At 38.1% G+C, this 19,846-nt stretch overlaps 1 protein-coding gene across 4 annotated transcripts in view; it reads right to left on the reverse strand.

Moving 5' to 3' along the window:
- Positions 1-19,846, reverse strand: part of DSE (dermatan sulfate epimerase) — a 70,257-nt gene that overhangs the window by 30,177 nt on the left and 20,234 nt on the right. For 3 of the 4 annotated variants that reach the window (XM_082633548.1, XM_082633549.1, XM_082633550.1), the window contains exon 2: positions 6,366-6,834. In XM_082633548.1, the coding sequence (XP_082489674.1) occupies positions 6,366-6,834 (469 nt within the window). Of the gene's footprint in view, positions 1-6,365; positions 6,835-19,846 lie in introns of those variants that run through there. The other variant, XM_082633551.1, reaches the window with a different exon arrangement.

Genomic DNA, 19,846 nt, shown 5'->3' on the forward strand with positions numbered 1-19,846 from the left:
CCTCACCAGTTCTGAATTCCTGTAGCTGACTGGCACCAACACAAGCGTGAAGTAATTTCTTTCCTCTGTGGTTTATTTTCTGATGATAAGTAAGCAAAAATACTATAAAGAAAGGGAAAAGAATGATGCAAAATGAGTACTTCTCAAAAAGACAACTCCAGAGTGAGAGTAGGTAAAATGGAGTCCTGTGTGTCAAGAAACTTAAGAATAAAGCTACGTGGTCATATCTATTTCTGTGTAATAAAAATAAACATTTTAGTAAAACTATGTGTCAGGAACATAATGCTAAGAGCTTTACATGCATTATCTCATTTAATCCTTGGAACAACTTATTTGCATGGGAAGAATCATCCACATTTTAAAGATAAAGAAAATGAGGTTTACGGAGGTTAAAAAAACCCTGCTAAAGCCTAATATAATAGCAGAGTCAAGAGGCAAGTGCACCTCTGCCTCCAAGGACTGCTATGCTAGGCCCCTTCCCCAGGCTTTACAATGTTTAGACAAAAGCCTTGAAAAGCCCACTGCTCAGAAATGCACGTTGGATAACTATGTGCTGTCAACAGAGGTTGAACAACACATCTTTTCTGTTACAATCACTGTTCAATGTTGAATGTTTGCCATTCATCTCTCCATAGTAAGTGAGATATGGTCAACTTTCCTTTATCTTCTTAAGTGATTCAGGTGTGTAGTGTTTTCCAGTAATCATTTGAGTGAGTTTTTTATGTTTGTTTTTAGCTATATAGAAGATCACTGTAAGAACAGGCAGAGCAGTATAATACCCAAGCTCATAGAACCCATCGATCATGAGCTCAGCTGAGATACACAGTGTATAAAGAGGCTGCCTGATAGATACACGGCCATTTCATTTTTCTGCATATTCAAATTCTACTGAAGGACTAAGCTAGACTAGGAAAAAAAGTGGCCTGGGACTAAACCGTATGTCCATCCCTTCTACCTCCACCCTGGTTTTAGTGAATTTCACTTTGGAGCATCTCCAGGGATGCTAGAGCATTCATTCATTGGGCAGAAATCTACCTGATACTGTGTTAAGTGCTGAGGGATACATGCATGAGCAAAACAGACCCGGTTCTGCCCTCAGTCTAGTCTAACATAAAAAAGCCAGCACTGTGCAATTCATCACACATGCATTGGAAGGATGTTCATGAAACTATTGTGCAGGTTCCTCATGAAAACCCCAGGAGAAATTTCTTTCTGGTCCTTGGGTCAAGAGTAGTAGTTCTGTAGAGAAGATGATCTACTTTTAATCCCATGGACACTCTATACTTTGAAGTAATTGAGCCTACTTTCTTTGCTGTTAAAAAAATTCAGGGCCCACATGTGGCCCACTCACCCACAGGACATAAGATGCATTTCAGTAACTGTCTCATTGCTACTCCAGCTGATGTCCCTTATCTTTTTCTTTCCTCCTTTCTTTCTCAGATATTTCTTATTTGAATATTGTTTTTTGTTTCCTTAATCTTTAGGGAAAAAGGTGGAGTAGAAAAAAGTAAAAATAAGTAAATAAAAATATACACACGTATGAAAATTTTAGGAAAGTAGAGCAATGTCTGCTGACTCCAAAAACTCCAAAAATTTGACTTTTTGGAAATCTCTTAAATCTTGACTAAGAACCGTTTTTATTATTTTCCCACCTTAAAGTTTAAGCTTTTGGGGAAAAAAAGCTGATGGAGAATTTTTAGTTATTTGGAATCCAATAATGTTCTCTTTTTAATTATGTAAGGACTGAATGCAGAAAGCAACTATTTATAAATGAGAATACCCCCATGTGCCAACTGACATACACAGAACTTGCTCTGGTGACTAGGTGATACTGTATTAAAAAAATGAATTGACTTCAAGTGTAATAAAATGCATTTTCTGTTGTTACCAGTTCTAGATTTATGACCTCAGCTCATTAAGCTTTCTTAAAGAAGTTGTCTGATTAAGTTCTAATCACACTTTTATATAACACAGAGTCAACTACAACCCAAATCCTAGCTTTCATCTGGAAGATGAGATCTATAGGGGACTTAATTCAAAGGTCAGAGACATTATTGGTGATGCTGAAAATAATTTGCCATTTTATATATAGGTTAAAATAACATCTTTTTAAATTTGATTTTTAGAACTAAGTTAAGAACAATTAAATTACTCTGTTACTTTTACTGTTATGAAGGATGTTATGAAGAATGCATGACATTAACAGAAGGCAGAAGAACAAAGGAGAGAGCTTCTGAGAGAGAATATGGGCATCTCCGCAAAAGCAGATACAGTATGTAGACATGTCTCATCTTTCTGTGGTGCCCAATCATCTGGGTACTCGCTGACACACAGAATTATAATGTCAAAAGAAGAAAATTTTGCATGTTGTTATTTTTCAATCACCACCATCATCATTATCAATCTATGAGATTCCCTTTCTACTTTGTAGTACATTATATCAGATGAACACATAAGATCAGTATATCATTAGATAATATTTTCCATTTAATTTTTCCAATGGCCCTAGACTCTTAAATAAGTGAATCTACAGGTGTGACCTTTTAGCTCTTTATTTACAAACTACTCAAATGGTATATGTACAACTGATTCACTTTGCTGTACACCTGAAACTAACACAACATTGTAAATAACTACACTCCAATAAAAATTAAAAGAAAAAAAACCCCAAAAAACCCCCAAAATACTCAAATGAAATGAATCACATGAATAAATCTGTATGCATGTATATCTCAGATGTACTTCTTTTGAATACCAGACAAAAGACACATCACTGTTACTTTCCCCTAAGCCATCATGATTGGTGTTACCATCAGATTCTTATATGCCAAAAAAAGGGCCCAGGGGAGCATCGCTGAAAGTTTTAATGGAATAAAGCCAAAAGGAATATGTTATGAGTTAAACAGATGTTCTAGTTTTGAGAGCAATTTGGACAAAGATAAGTAAAATCTCCAAATAAATCCCAAACAAATACTATTTCCTTATAGCCTACATACACCAAATTATAAACTAAACAGGATCTAAGTACAAAGCAAATATCAGTAACAATAATTATCATTATTCTCATTATTCTTATTTATTGAAGGCTTACTATTTGATAGGAACTGTGTTAAATACTTTACATTATCTCATTTAATCCTCAAATCTTTAAGTCATGAATAAAAACTAATAAGATACTCCAATAAAAATTATTAAAAAAATTTTTAAATTTAAAGATAAATAAATTAATTTAAAAATCCAGATAGTCTTGAATTCTGCTTAATTGAAAAACAAAAAACTAATGAACCCCTACTATTAAGTGATCCTTACACTTAATTCTGAGCAGAGAATATAGTCCTAGCTTAGGTTTCAAATACCCAATGTTTGCAGCCCTTAACCTAGGTGCAAATTTTTAAACTTACTGGGCTATTTTTTTCATCACTGAATCCCCAGCACCTAGCATGGTACATGACATACAACAGATGCTCAATAAATGTTTGTTAATTGAATAAGTAAGTGGACACAATTTAGTCACTGGTTTTCAAAGGAGTAGAAAGGATCCTCACAGAATATGGCAAATGTATTAAGTCTGATGAAGCCATTGTAGGAAGCTTTTTAAATTAATTAATTAATCAAATTAATTGATTAATTAATCAATATTAATTATTGATCTCTTTTTTTAATTACAAAATAATGGCTATATTTCACTGCACTGTACAATATATCCTTGCTGATTATTTATTTTATACATACTAGTTTTTTTTAAACATCTTTATTAGAGTATAGTTGCTTTACAATAGTGTGTCAGTTTCTGCTTTATAACAAAGTGAACCAGTTATACATATACATATGTCCCCATATCTCTTCCCTCTTGCATCTCCCTCCCTCCCACCCACCCTCCCTATCCCACCCCTCTAGGTGGTCACAAAGCACCGAGCTGATCTCCCTGTGCTATGCGGCTGCTTCCCACTAGCTACCTATTTTACATTTGGTAGTGTATATATGTCCATGCCACTCTCTTATTTTGTCCCAGCTTACACTTCCCCCTCCCCGTGTCCTCAAGTCCATTCTTTAGTAGGTCTGCATCTTTATAAATAAGAGTCAGTCTTCTATTTTCCTCTGAAACCAAATATAGGTGAACTATGTCCTAAGACGATGACAACGACCACAATACACTTCTCTGGGCACAGTGGGGACATATGATTTAGTTGATTTAAATAGGAACAGTTGAACTACCAATACATTTAGCAGTGTTTTAAGCTGTCAAAAAGTGATTGATTATATTCAACTACAATTTAATAAAAAGTTAAGGGTCTAGGGGTTGGGTGTGGTTGCTCTTAAAAAGTTAAAATTTCCATAAAATCATTTAAAAGTACAACCTAGTAACTGTACTTGCCAAGACAAAATGTTCCAGTAGCTCGACTTTTTATGCTAGGATCACTTCTGGAACTAGAAACCAGATGTAAAGGTAAATTCTCAATTTCTGACCTTCATCTTCTAAGAGGTCTAGGGAAAGAAGTCAACTGTTCAGCTCTATTAAATCACAGACTGGCTTTTGGGTTACTGGATAACGGCACAGAGGTATACCTATTTTTATCAATACTGCCATGAACAAGGTACTAGTCCTCTAATAAATTCCTACACAACTCCACAACCAGTAATTCTGAACTTGCAGAAACTACGAAAATGTTCATTTTTATTTGTTTTCCTCCTTTTATCATAGGAGTCTAATCCTCTCTAATGACAGCATTCATTTAAGTTGGTATTTATATGCCTGAATGTTTTATAACGTCATAATACAATTGCACTGGTCTTGTGAATTCTCTTAATGCGACTGTATTTGTACTAAAAAAAAATCTCCATTACAAAGCAGTACTTCGCAGTTAGCTACTCTTTCATGAAGTGAAACAGATGGCTCTCTGGAACATTTTCATCTGCATCTTAATCTGTCAAATTTCACTTACCTATCTAAAACAAAAAGGACTTTAAAAGTACCCTTATAGACAACAAAGGTTTTTTTCCCCTAAAGTAAATATGGTTGCCACTTTTTAACTAACTGTACAATGTCAAGTGAGTAATTGTAACACTTGATAATAGAAACTTATAAGTCAAATATCCAATTTTCATCCATCTTTATTTTCCTTCTTGGTGTCAGGAGTAGAATGAGGTTAGTCAAGAACTGAAACTATGGCATACACGGCTCAGCTTTGAAACAAATCAAATAAAAAGGGTCTTTCCAACCTAAAACATTGTAAGCTTCAAAATGATTATACATACCTCATAACAAGCCTTAAAAAGATAAGCTCTGATATGGATTTAATGTCAACTCTTCCATAATCTTTTTCATTTAGAAATTCCAGAAACTCCTTCAAATTCTATAAGCAAACAACATTCTTTACCATATTGGCAGAAATTTAGGAAGTATTAAATTTACTTACCATACTGGCAGAATGCAGGAAGCTTGCAAGCTACCATTATTCACCCTTATGATATCTGAGATGTAACTCTTCACAACATTAAATGCATCACTGATTTTTCTAAGCATTTAAAAATGAGCTCTCTCCAACCCTATGACAAGTATCAGCCTACGTAATTTTAAAAGGATATTTCATACAGTTTGTAATTTTTTTTAGTGTAATTGGACCATGTGTATTAAAACACAGTTTAAATAAGAATACCCGCAGAATCCCTAGTTTAATTAATTCATCCCATACCTTTTGGAAGCAGGTAGACACATTAATTATACACAAATAAAATAAATATAAGCTAATCAAGAAGAGACAGGAAGTTTGTTCTCAAATCTTGAACTTCTGAAAGTAAATTATTACATAATTAGAATTCCTCACATAATTATACCACAACATTGGTATTCTTACAGGTTTGGGCAATTTGCTGGTTACTGGATAAGATCTTATTTATAAATTGTCAGTTAATCCTATCACATTTACTTTTAGCTCCTAATTGTCCTAAAATGCAAAGAAATCTTAATTGGCGGAAATCTCTTGCTGGCAAAAGGTTTTAACCACTTGGAGGTCAATCAGAACCTAAGGCCTGATGATGGTAATACAAGGCTGTTAAACAAGGGGGAAGGAAATCTCAACAATCAAGATGATACTATTTACTCAATGCAGCAAATTATTTTTTCTTTGGTTAAGTTCTACCTAAATATTTTTCTTCTAACTTTAAACATGGAAGTTACTAGGTCTTTTGAAACTAGGGACCATTCATAAGCCACTAAGAACACAAATAACAAGTATCCTATCCCCTTCACTCACGCACACACACAAGTATGTGAAAATCTGGCCTCTGAGATTTCATTTGACTATGAATTCATTTTTTTAAATTGCAGAGTTTAATGCAGTAAGAAGAAAAAGACAAAAATCTACCAACTAGGCTGAGCTGCCATCCTCTCCATGTAGTCTTTGGCCATATCTCGGGCTTCAATGTTCTCAGGATACAGCACGCAGAACATGGCCAAGGCCCCCAAGTTGTTGCCATAAATTTCATTCCAGCGGGCGCTGTACTCCTTGGGATCCCAGGGAGGGAGGTACTCCAAGGGGCTGGACAGCATGATGTGCACGGCCTCAGTGAGCCGGGCGGCAATGTGCTCGTGGGAGCTGGCAGCTCTGAGCTGGAGCTTGGCCACCTCCGGCCTGGAGAAGTACAGCATTGGATGGCTGTCGTAGTTAGCGTTCGTAAAGGGAATCATGATTTCTGGGTTCTCGTCGGTGACGTAGGCTGACACAAAGCAAAACAAATATATGAAAAACACACTGGGAGCCCCCCGTGTGTGAGTCCTCATCGTGGCCTCAGATCTCCAAATCTCCAAGGCAGCCAAACCATCTTCGAAAGATCCTACAGGACGGAAAAGAGAAGAGGAGGATATGTCAACCAGGGGACCATGGTGAAGTAGGAAATACGTGGTAGGTAAGCGACCTTGCTTACTATGAAAATTAAGCTTATGAATTTTTAGACTTTTCAAAAATACAGCAAAAATTTGAGCTGGGAAGAAACTAAAACCTAATCATTTAATTAACTCATTAATTAATTACACATGATACAACAGACATATTCATTGTGGAAAACAGAAACTTTGGACTTGGGAAAACAGTATAATAATATCTGCTCGAGCAGAGAAGAAAAACTCTTGTTGGCATTCTTCTCACGTTTTATCACACAAAAAACGTTTTGATTTTACGGTATTTTTGGACATTAATATGAAAACCACAGTAACCAAAAGCTTGTGGTGAAATATCGTCTGGGAATCAGAATGGACGTTAGGAAAAAAAAAAAAAGAAAAAGAAAATCCTGTCTTAATACAGCCTCCTTCACTCTAAGTTCTCCCCTCTTCTCAGCATTCTCCATTCTGAACCAGGGATTAGGATCAATACATCTATATGAATGTGAGCAGACAAAATATTATGAGTAAGGCTAAATATTCTCTTTGTGTCAGCAGAAGGTGGGGACTATGACAACAAAAGCAGGGTAAACATCTGCTAAGCCCATGTGTTCCCTGGGCTGACATCAGCAGGAGTGCAGGGCAAGATCAGACACGGGGCTGCAGGGACTAGAGACTGACATGCCTTCATTCAGAAAATAAAATTCCAGAATTAAAAGGCTGAAAGAACACGTGTGCATTTTCCCCTTATTATTTGAAACTACTGTCTACTTTTTCATTTTGCATTCGGGATTTTGGTGTCATTCAGTAAGTCAGACATTTAAACCAAGCTCACATATTTTCTTAACTGCTTAACTTTCTTGAAAATCCTTTTTTTTCAGTGGCAACTTTGCTCACAGGTTAGCAAGAATGTCTTTCAAAGTAGGAACATTAAAAAAAAAAAAGAAAGAAAGAAAACCCTCAGCCTGGTCTATGTCCCACATCTGGGATAAAGCAGGCATAAAATCCCCCAGAGGAAAGTCAGGGAATTCTTAAAATTCCTCAGAGGGGAAAGGTTATAGAAAGCAGACCAGAAAAAGACAGTTTTATGTAAATAATGAACAGTAGTTTTCAATTATTCAACGGAGAAACTGGTGGAGAAAAATCAACCTCTCCAGCTGAACACAAACTATTTTTCCAAGGAAAATCTGCCTCATCACATTCAGAAGAAAGAAAACGAAGGATTTCACACACATTGGAGAACAATCCATATTCTCAACTTGGTCTATCTCCAAGAGAAAGGCAACATGGCATCACTTGTAGATGCTGCCATAAACTCTAGTATTCTTTGTATTTCTGAATGTGCTTTAGACTATATATATAAAACTCAGTGGCAGTGATTTTGTGAAGCAGTTTAGATTTACTTCAAGAGTAGAACCTGTAATGAACAAAAACAATTAATATAGCCATGCTAAATAAAATACATAAAATAGAAATAACTCTTGGACTCTACCCGTATTGTGTCTAGCACCCAAATCTTCAAGGCAACTGGCTGCCTCCTTCAAGGCCAGAGAGCTGGCCCAGAGTCTTCTGTGGTTATGTCTGAGGAGGGGTGTGGTCTCTGGCAACACAGAGACATGGCTGAGTCTGAAGTAATGCTCAGTCCCCACTGCCCCCACCCCAAGGTGTATTTTTTGCTCTTTTCAGAGAACAAGTGTGTTAATTTTTTTTTAAGCCTGCATATATTAAATCCCCAAAGGTGTACGACTGGATGCAGCCATCAATGCAATTGGCACTGTGGTGGGGTTGGGGGTTGTAGGCAGCCAGACTGAGGATGGCTTGGAAGTTTCTCCTTTAACTGACCTCTACGTGCATAAAATAGAACTGAAGATCTTCTCTCAACTACTGGGTTTTTGTTTGTTTGTTTGCTTGTTTGTTTTCCTTGTTTAAAAGGATTTTAATATAAAGCAAATAATTTTTTGCAACACTGCCCAAACTTTTCATTGTCAAATTGGCTGAGGCTTCTCAACGATTATCATTTCACAACAATATCTCCATTTTCACCTTCTTTAAATGAACTGGCCAACAGATGTACCATTAAAACAGAGCTTCACTCTCAACATATTTTTAAGTTTGTATTCAAACAGTATGAAGAAAACAGGATCGGGGAATTCAGCCATAAAAGTGAATGGATTACTGATACATGCTACATCATGGATGAAACTAAGTGAAAGAAGACACGAAAGGCCACATATTGTATGGTTCCATTTCTACGAAATGTCCAGCAGTGGCAAATCCATAGACACAGAAAATATTATACATTAGTGGTTGCCAGGGGTTTGGAAGAGAGGGAAATAGGGAATGACTGCTTAAAATGGGTGTAGGTTTCCTTTTGCGGTGATGAAAGTGTTTTGCGTCAACTACTGGTTTTTAAATGTGTAGCTCAAGTTCTAGGTGGGTAAGGGGGTGGCGTGTGTTATGGATGGATGGGTTGGAAGCTATGTGGAAACCAGAATCTCCATCTCAGATTCTGCACACACATTCCCTAAAAGGGGCTAATAAGGTTGATTTGTTTTATTCTCTTTCTCCTGCCTCATGCATATCACCCTCCTATCCAGGTCTGGAGTCATTGAGATAGAGACAGCTGCTCCACAGTGACCCTCCCAATGCAGGACTGACTGAAGCTATGATCACAGCCACTTCTGCCACATTGCTTCCGGTTACATAGGACGCGCCTGAGGGTATTTAAACAAGAAGCGCTGCTTCTGAAGCACAGACCTCATTAAGATGTTGTTTTGGGAACCATGCCATCTCAATATGCCAACTGTTACCGAAGGTTCCCTAGTTATTGCTTCATATTCACGTGAGGGTGTCAGGGCAGCAAGGCCTGAGTTACCGCACAGTTAAAACATTCTTGTTGGAATACATGTGGGCCAGTGCAGAACCCACAGAAATTCTGCTGAACAATCATCTACGAAGAATGAGAAGACGACCATGGCACTCGCAGTGGCACAAACTGTGTGGCTTTCCTCATACATACGACAATACATACAACAAGCCAGCCTCCACTCTCTGTAAGTTATTAACGCCTTTGCTGATCTACCTGAAGAGTTACCATCTCCTGTATTTGGTGGGTACCTGTACCACATCGGACTGTTTCAGCTGTTTATGCCACACCTCACAGAAGAGGGGACCACAGCTTCCTCTTTGCATCACAGTGATTAGCAGTGTGTGCCTGGCATATAAAAGGCAGCTCACAGACACTGGCTGAACTTGTGGGCCTAGGAGCTGATAGAGTGGATCTCATCATTGAAATGAGCAAGGAGAAACCTTATTCCTCCTTATTTGAAGCCAAAGCAAGTTTAGAATTTTTGAGAAAAAGTTTCTGCCAGGAAACGAAGAGAGAAAAACACTCACGAGGCCTAGAAACTTCTGTAGCCTAAAACATATTCACTAGGTTTTGTTTGCTTTTCTTTTTTAACATCTTTATTGGAATATAATTGCTTTACAACAGTGTGTTAGTTTCGGCTTTTTAACAAAGTGAATCAGATATACATATACATATGTCCCCATATCTCCTCCCTCTTGTGTCTCCCTCCCACTCTCCCTATCCAACCCCTCTAGGTGGTCACAGAGCACCTAGCTGACCTCCCTCTGCTATGTGGCTGCTTCCCACTAGCTATCTATTTTACATTTGGTAGTGTATATAAGTCCATGCCACTCTCTCACTTCATCCCTGCTTATTCTTCCCCCTCCCCGTGTCCTCAAGTCCATTCTCTATGTCTGCGTCTTTATTCCTGTCCTGCCCCTAGGTTCCTCAGAACCATTTTTTTTTTTTTAGATTCCATATAGATGTGTTAGCATACGGTATTTGTTTTTCTCTTTCTGACTTACTTCACTCTATGACAGACTCTAGGTCCATCCACCTCACTACAAATAACTCAATTTCATTTCTTTTTATGGCTGAGTAATATTCCATTGTATATATGTGCCACATCTTCTTTATCCATTCATCTGTTGATGGACACTTAGGTTGCTTCTGTGTCCTGGCAACTGTAAATTGAGCTGCAATGAACACTGTAGTACATGACTCCTTTTGAATTATGGTTTTCTCAGGGTATATGCCCAGTAATGGGATTGCCGGGTCATAGGGTAGTTCTAATTTTAGTTTCTTAAGGAACCTCCATACTGTTCTCCATAGTGGCTGTATCAATTGACATTCCTACCAACAGTGCAAGAGGGTTCCCTTTTCTCCACACCCTCTCCAGCATTTATTGTTTGTAGATTTTTGGATGATGGCCATTCTGACTGGTGTGAGGTGACACCTCATTGTAGTTTTGATTTGCATTTCTCTAATGATTAGTGATGTTGAGCATCCTTTCATATGTTTGTTGGCAATCTGTATATCTTCTTTGGAGGAATGTCTATTTAGGTCTTCTGCCCATTTTTTGATTGGGTCATTTGTGGGTTTTTTTGATATTGAGCTGCATGAGATGCTTATAAATTTTGGAGATTAATCCTTTGTCAGTTGCTTCATTTGCAAATATTTTCTCCCATTCTGAGAGTTGTCTTTTCGTCTTCTTTATGGTTTCCTTTGCTGTGCAAAAGTTTTTAAGTTTCATTAGATCCCATTTGTTTATTTTTGTTTTTATTTCCATTTCTCTAAATGGAGGAGGGTCAAAAGGATGTTGCTGTGATTTATGTCATAGAGTGTTCTGCCTATGTTTTCCTCTAAGAGTTTTACACTGTCTGGCCTTACATTTAGGTCTTTAATCCATTTGGAGTTTATTTTTGTGTATGGTGTCAGGGAGTGTTCTAATTTCATTCTTTTACATGTAGCTGTCCAGTTTTCCCAGCACCACTTACTGAAGAGACTGTCTTTTCTCCATTGTATATTCTTGCCTCCTTTATCAAAAATAAGGTGACCATATGTGCATGGGCTTATCTCTGGGCTTTCTATCCTGCTCCATTGATCTATATTTCTGTTTTTGTGCCAGTACCATACTGTCTTGATTACTGTAGCTTTGTGGTATAGTCTGAAGCACAGGAGCCTGATTCCTGCAGCTCCGTTTTTCTTTCTCAAGATTGCTTTGGCTATTCAGGGTTTTTTGTGTTTCCATACAAATTGTAAATTTTTTGTTCTAGTTCTGTGAAAAATGCCATTGGTAATTTCATAGGGATTGCATTGAATCTGTAGATTGCTTTGGGTAGTATAGTCATTTTCACAATGTTGATTCTTCCAATCCAAGAACATGGAGAGAATATCTCTCCATCTGTTTGTATCATCTTAAATTTCTTTCATCCGTGTCTTATAGTTTTCTGCATACAGGTCTTTTGCCTCCTTAGGTAGGTTTATTCCTAGGTATTTTATTCTTTTTGTTGCAATGGTAAATGGGAGTGTTTCCTTAATTTCTCTTTCAGATTTTTCATCATTAGTGTATAGGAACACAAGAGATTTCTGTGCATTAATTAATTTGGTATCCTGCAACTTTACCAAATTCATTGATGAGCTCTAGTTGTTTTCTGGTAGCATCTTTAGGATTCTCTATGTATAGTATCACGTCATCTGCAAACAGTGACAGCTTTACTTTTCTTTTCCGATTTGGATTCCTTTTCTTTCTTTTTCTTCTCTGATTGCTGTGGCTAAAACTTCCAAAACTATGTTGAATAAGAGTGGTGAGAGTGGGCAACCTTGTCTTGTTCCTGATCTTAGTGGAAATGGTTTCGGTTTTGCACTGTTGAGAATGATGTTAGCTGTGGTTTTGTCATATATGGCCTTTATTATATTGAGGTAAGTTCCCTCTATGCCTACTTTCTGGAGGGTTTTTATCATAAATGGGTGTTGAATTTTGTTGAGAGTTTTTTCTGCATCTGTTGAGATGATCATATGGTTTTTCTCCTTCAATCTGTTAATATGATTTATCACATTGATTGATTTGCATATTATTCACTAGGTTTTCAAAAAAAATGAAAGAGGTAAACAAATTAAACTTAACTAAAGTCTAACCAAAACTTGCCTTAGTCTGATAACCCAAAGGGAGACCTAATTCCCATCTACCATCTTAAATCTGTCTAGGAAATTTCATCAAAAAGCCCCTATATCCAGGCTTTGGGTTTGGGTTTCCCCTTTAACCTTCTACTTTTGGCATTCTGTATATCCTCTCTGTAAAGAGAAGAGCTAAAACTAGGCGGACAAAGCAAATAACAGAGGAATAATCTCCAAAATATACAAGCAGCTCATGCAGCTCAATATCAAAAAAGAAACCAAACAATCAAAAAATGGGCAGAAGACCTAAATAGACATTTCTCCAAAGAAGACACACAGATGGCCAACAAACACATGAAAGGATGCTCAACATCACTAATCATTAGAGAAATGCAAATCAAAAGTACAATGAGGTGTCACCTCACAGCAGTCAGAATAGCCATCATAAAAAATCTACAAACAATAAATGCTGGAGAGGGTGTGGAGAAAAGGGAACCCTCTTGCACTCTTGGTGGGAATGTGAAGTGATACAGCTGCTATGGAGAACAGTATGCAGGATCCTTAAAAAACTAAAAACAGAACTGCATATGACCCAGCAATCCCATTACTGGGCATATACCCTGAGAAAGCCATAATGCAAAAAGATACATGTATCCCAACACTCACTGCAACACAATTTACAAGAGCCCGGACATGGAAGCAACCTAAATGTCCATCGACAGATGAATGGATAAAGCAGACGTACTACATATAAACAATGGAATATTACTCAGCCATGGAAAGGAATGAAATTGGGTCATTTGTAGTGATGTGGATGAACCTAGAGTCTGTCACACAGAGTGAAGTAAGTCAGAAAGAGAAAGACAAATATTGTATATTAACACATATATATGGAATCTAGAAAAATGGTACTGATGAACCTATTTGCAGGGCAGGAAAAAAGACACAGACGTAGAGAATTGACTTGTGGACACGGGGGGAAGGGGAGGGTGGGATGAACTGAGAGAGTAGCATTGACATATATACACAACTATGTGTAGTGGGAAGCTGCTGTATACCACAGGGAGCTCAGCTTGGTGCTCTGTGATGACCTAGAGGGGTGGGATGGTCGGCGGGGGGAGTCGGGGGGGATTGGGGGGCAGTCAGGGGGGGATTGAGGGGGGTGGGAGGGCGGCTCAAGAGGGAGGGGATATATGTATATGTATAGCTGATTCATTTTGTTGTACAGCAGAAACTAGCACAACATTGTAAAGCAAATATACTCCAATAAAAAATTAGGTGGACAGGTTTTATGCTAATTTTATGTACTTATTTCAATGTACATTAGAAAAAACTATAACTATCACATCAAGCCTGAGATTTCAACAGATAAATTTCCTGTTTAAAATACATTTAAGTTTAAAAGTAATTTAAAAAGAAAAGTAAATGGATAAAGCAAAAACCGTTGAAGGTGGTGCCTGAATGACTAAAGTTTGGAAGATGATGAAAATGGTGAGTGAAACAATGGCCATTAAAGGCTAATGAGTTTACCAAAATGACCAACGCTCACTCTCTGGCTCCCCCTACCACAACACACACACACACACATACACACACACACACACACACCCCTTGCACAAATTAAGTCTGTACCTTCAGATGTCTGCGGATGAGCTCTCAAGCCATTCTCCCCCTAGTTCGTTGTGCTGCAAACACGGCAGAGTGCTGCCACCTCCCTTAAAACTTTAAGCTGCCCTTGGCCCAGTTCAAGAGCATGGAACTCTCAATATGGCAAAATCGTGAGCTCCCCTCAGCAGCTGCCTGAGAGTACACAGTTTACCCATAATTCAATTCTCAGGATGGTTCTGAATGACCTTATTAAGGCCTCATTTCCCCTAACAGTCTTTCTCTTCTCTTCCCCACTAGTTTTCCTAATCCAGTTTTCCTTCTTATTTTTTGGTCTCACTCTACACTGCTCAGAGAGCAAAACATTCCTAAATTTTGACCTAATCAATGAATACAGTATAGTCGAGATAATTCAGATAGCAATTTAATCATTTCTCTGCTTGCATGACCTACATATATCTGCAACAGCTCAACTGGCATTACGCTAAGGCCAAGCCAAATAGTGCAAAAAGAACTTAACAAACTGACCGAATTCCAATTATCTTAAGTAGGTCCTCACAAAGCAACAATAAGCCTAAAGTTGTTTTGCTTTAATTCTGGTTCCAACAAGCCACTGCAGCTATTATGATTGCTGACACACAGAGAAATTTTGTGTGAAACGCTCTTCACGTATTTGATCTTTCCCTTTACAATAACTCAATGTGGTAAAGCAGTATTAAGAGTTAATCTAACAACATCTTAGCGTAAACTTCAGAGGCAGAGAAACAACCTCAATCTCCTAAACCCTAAACCAAGGTTCTTTCCTTTAGCCAAATTGTTAACATTCAACAACATTAAAGGTTCCATTTTTGTCATCCTTACACAAAGAAAGCACAGAAAGAGTATGCTGAGAAGGATCAAGAACTGAAAGCTATACGAGCACATCGAGTTTCAAAAATGAAATGGGTTTCCAAATAGTCTGGGCGATTTATAAATGAAACATACAGTAGTACAAAAGTTCTTTCAATTCCTCTAGCTTTAGAAATATACAAAGTATAAGGATAGAAGTAAGAAATCACCCTATAGAAAGTAAACCATGTCCCAAATTAAGATGGATTAAAAAACCCCTTATAATATGCGCCAAGTCTAAGGAGCAGAGCATTATGATTAACATTATGGGCGTGGAGTTGGGCAGGCATGAGTATAAGTCCCAGCTCTGCTGTCTACTAGTTTTGATCAACTGAGTCCTGCTCTCGGAACCCCCATTCTCTCATCCATAAAATGGTCCCAACTTCCTGAGGCAAAATAAATATTATGTGATGCACTTAGCATAGAACCTGACATGAAGAACTTCATAAATATTTGTCTTTTTTTTTTTTTTTTTTTTTTTGCGGTATGCGGGCCTCTCACTGTTGTGGCCTCTCCCGTTGCGGAGCACAGGCTCCGGACGCGCAGGCTCAGCGGCCATGGCCCACGGGCCCAGCCGCTCCGCGGCATATGGGATCCTCCCGGACCGGGGCACGAACCCGTATCCCCTACATCGGCAGGCGGACTCTCAACCACTGTGCCACCAGGGAGGCCCAATATTTGTCATTTTTAATAAAAGGGAAGAAGTTTCAGACATGCAAGATGATACTAACCTACTCATAAAATATTTTATTTTAAAGAAACTAAATATTATAGTAAAAGAATAAGAACTAAAGATATCCACTGACTAGGGCAAGGTCATGCCACGTTAGAGACTTAGATGAAACTAGAACACAAGGCTCCTGACTCTTTAAGGCATCATTCACAGTAAGCTCCACACTCACTAGACAGGAAAGCATATGATCCTTGAAATTTTTCAATAATTTGTTGGGGGTTTTGCCCCCAAAGAAAAGCATAAACATTAAATAAACTATTATCTGAATTTGATTGCTTTCCAAGGCCAGTTATTTATTCTTGGTGTACAAAAGGTGACTGCTGCTTACTGTATTCTTTGGAAAGAAAGGCCCAGTGATACAGTAAGTGCTGGGAAGAACAATCTCTGGCTGGGGAGCTGTTTCCTAGGAACAAGTTTATATTACGGAAGGAGTACATGAGTACTTGGAGGACATCTGCTGCCATTGCCAGAGATGATGATTTAACCTCAGTCCAGGCTCTGGTCTTGGGTCAGTCTATGTCATCAGCATCTCAGCTGATCATCCTAGGAGATGCTACCTGATGTTAATAAAACTAAAACCCTCCTCCCCCAACATATATAAAACCAGAATGTCAGTGTACTCATTTATGAGAAATACAACTATCAAGCAGATTAGGAAATATTTTCTGGCTTCATCAGAAAAATACAAAGGAAGTAAAACTATTAGATAATTGCCTGGTATACAAGGAATCAGAACAAAGGCAGTGGGAAGGGCCCTGGGCCTGGAGCAACTCAACGAGTAGAGATCACCACCGTAGCTGCCCTTGAAAGGAGTCTGTGCTGTCAGCATGTCACAAATGCCCCTGGGACATCATTAAAAATCAAAGTCTAAAAATTGAATTGGGGCTTCCCTGGTGGCGCAGTGTTTGAGAATCCGCCTGCCGATGCAGGAGACATGGGCTCATGCCCCGGTCCGGGAAGATCCCACGTGCCACGGAGCGGCTGGGCCCGTGAGCCATGGCCGCTGAGCCTGCGCGTCCGGAGCCTGTGCTCCGCAACGGGAGAGGCCACAACAGTGAGAGGCCCGCGTACCGCAAAAATAAATAAATAAAAAAAAAAAAATTGAATTGTAGTGAATATTTAGGAAAGAAGAGCAAAATGTATGCCCCCCACAGCTCCTGCCACCACCTCCACCAAGCTCAGCCCAACACCAGCTGTTATGGTTTGCCCAACCCAATGGATAGGCCCAGTAGTTAATAATATGACTAGGACAGCTAACCCTTCCACACGAGAACTGGATGTGCCCTTATCCATGAAGGGCTGAAACAGTCCAGCAGACCAGACAACTGAACACCCCTGGCACCGTACCCTCTGCCCTGGAAAATGTGCAGACCCTGCAGGAGTTAGCAGCTATAACTCCTTCCTCTTCATGCTTCCAGTGAATCCCAAGTTCCCTCCCTCTATAGGCCTCCAATCACGGTTTAGGCAAACCAATGGCCTAAGAGCACTAGTACATCCCAGCAGAGCTACTTATTTCCTTCTCTGATCTATTTTAGGACTTAACTCTCAAAGAAACCTAATTCCAAGTATTTGAGAAACATCTTGTCATGGTCTCACACATACTACTTCCCTGTTTCCATATATTTTAAGTAATGGAATATACAAGTGTTTAAAGTTCTCCTAACTTCTCTATTTCAAGTTTATTAAAGGTATCATTAGGATAATTTTAATTATTTTTCCTCAATATCAAAATAAAGCCTTATATGTCCTTGGTAAATTTTTGTAGTGAAATAAATCTAACATTATTCTTAAATGTGTCAAATGTTAAGCAAACATATGGTTTTGGTACTATGCAATCATTCCCTAAAATTATACTCCCTGACGTGTAAAGCCTATGGACTCTGCCAAAAAAGAAAATTTTAAAAACCAAGGGCTCTTAATCAAAATGAAAGTTCTTTTTATTGAAGGCTTATTGTTTCCTTATTTAAGGGTGAAACGAAATACATTTCCCCAAAAAAGTCATTTCCAAACAAAAGTCCACAATATGAAATTATAACATATGGAAGCCCAAAGAATTTACACACACTACTGAGGGAGTAATTATAACCCTGAACCCACACAGCAAAACCACACTGTGTATAATAATGATGTTCACCACCTTTGCACTCAACACTGGAGAAACTTTAGGTTAAGTTTGTAAGTTAAGTGCAGCTCTGTGTAGTCAAAGAACATTTCTACATTGTCCCCAGGAAAGTTGTGAAGATACCCCATTTTCTCATAATATAATCTGAAGCTCACTTTTTTTCTACACCAACAATAACAGTATAACTTCTTTATATAAGAATAATTAATCTAAATTATGTTTTAAATGGTCAGAGATATTTTCTGGTGTCAAGTCTGAAGGCTCCATCTCCCACACACCAGACACTATCAATACTTGAATGAATAACTTAGTGGCTATCAAACCGAAGGCATAATTTAGGAGGACAGTTTTGCCTGGTGTTCATTCCTACAAAACTAAAAACCATTAAGATCCAGCTTTTGAGAGAGTGGTTGTCCTACAGAAAGCAGAGAGGAAGTAAAATCCATATCATTTTCATGGAGGCAGAGAGAGCAGGGTAGAGGTGGGGGGAAGGTCTACAAAGACACTGATGAGACTAGTGGAGTACTGAATTTTGCCTGCAAAAAGGCTCAAAGACAAAATGAAATGGTTATACTTCATAAGACAAGCTATGAGTAAATTCTAGCTTATCTAGCAGTCTAACAATTGCACGTCTTCTGAATGGTACTTCTTTGTTACAATTTTAATCAATTTTCTTAATGATGACATCGGATGATAATATCCTATTTTCCGAATTTTTTACTCTTATATTATTTTCAGACTCATTTAATGAGTGTATTTCTTTTTTGGTATTCTGAATCTTTTAAAAAGCAGTAATTTATGTGTATTAAGTATTCCACTGCATTGTTTTCCAGAATTGGAATATCAGTTCCCTATCGATATTGGGGGTAAGAGTTTCTTGTAAATATTAATTAACTCAGCTATGTATTGAGTAGCCATTAAATCCAGGAACTATATACTAGACATGAGGATACAAAATGAAAATTCTTCCTTAGTCCAAAGCAATTTATTTTACTTATTGTACCTGGCCCCAAAAGACAATTAGCAATCTTTTTATTTTTTTTTTCCAAAATTTTTCTAAATGTGAGTAATCAAAGATTTTTCTAGAAGAGTCTGAAAAATCAGCTCTGGCTTTCTCAGCAATCGCTTTAACCATGAAAACACTCTTTTCTGGCATTACTGACTAAAAATATAAAGCATGAAAAGATGAATAAAGATAATGAAGCCAAGAGCTAAATATAACCTTATACAGTTTCAAATAACAGTTAAACTAAACCACGAAATGCCCATGAAAACTAAAGTAAAATTTTTCTTCCTGCCATAGATTCATGAGGGCAGACCAGTGAGGTAGTTAGGAGTGCTGGCTCAGGGGTCAGAGTGGCTTTTTTCACCACTGTATGACTTTGGACAAGCTAACTCTCTAAACCTACTCCCTTACTTAAAATGAAGACAGAAATGGTATTTGTCTCACAGACTGCTTGGGGGATTAAATGATATAACACCTATAAAGTACTTAACGCTTTCTGGTAAGTGTTCCCCAAATGCTGGTTCTCATCATTCACCTCCAAACCTGATTAGCAATTGAGGGCACAAGCTGGAGCCAGACTTCCAGAGTTTGAAACCGAGCACCACCACATTCTTAGCTATGTTCCTGTTTCCTCCTCTGTAAAACGGATA

The sequence above is a fragment of the Mesoplodon mirus genome (assembly GCF_964341445.2).
Source record: "Mesoplodon mirus genome assembly, chromosome: 10".
Taxonomy (NCBI): domain Eukaryota; kingdom Metazoa; phylum Chordata; class Mammalia; order Artiodactyla; family Ziphiidae; genus Mesoplodon; species Mesoplodon mirus.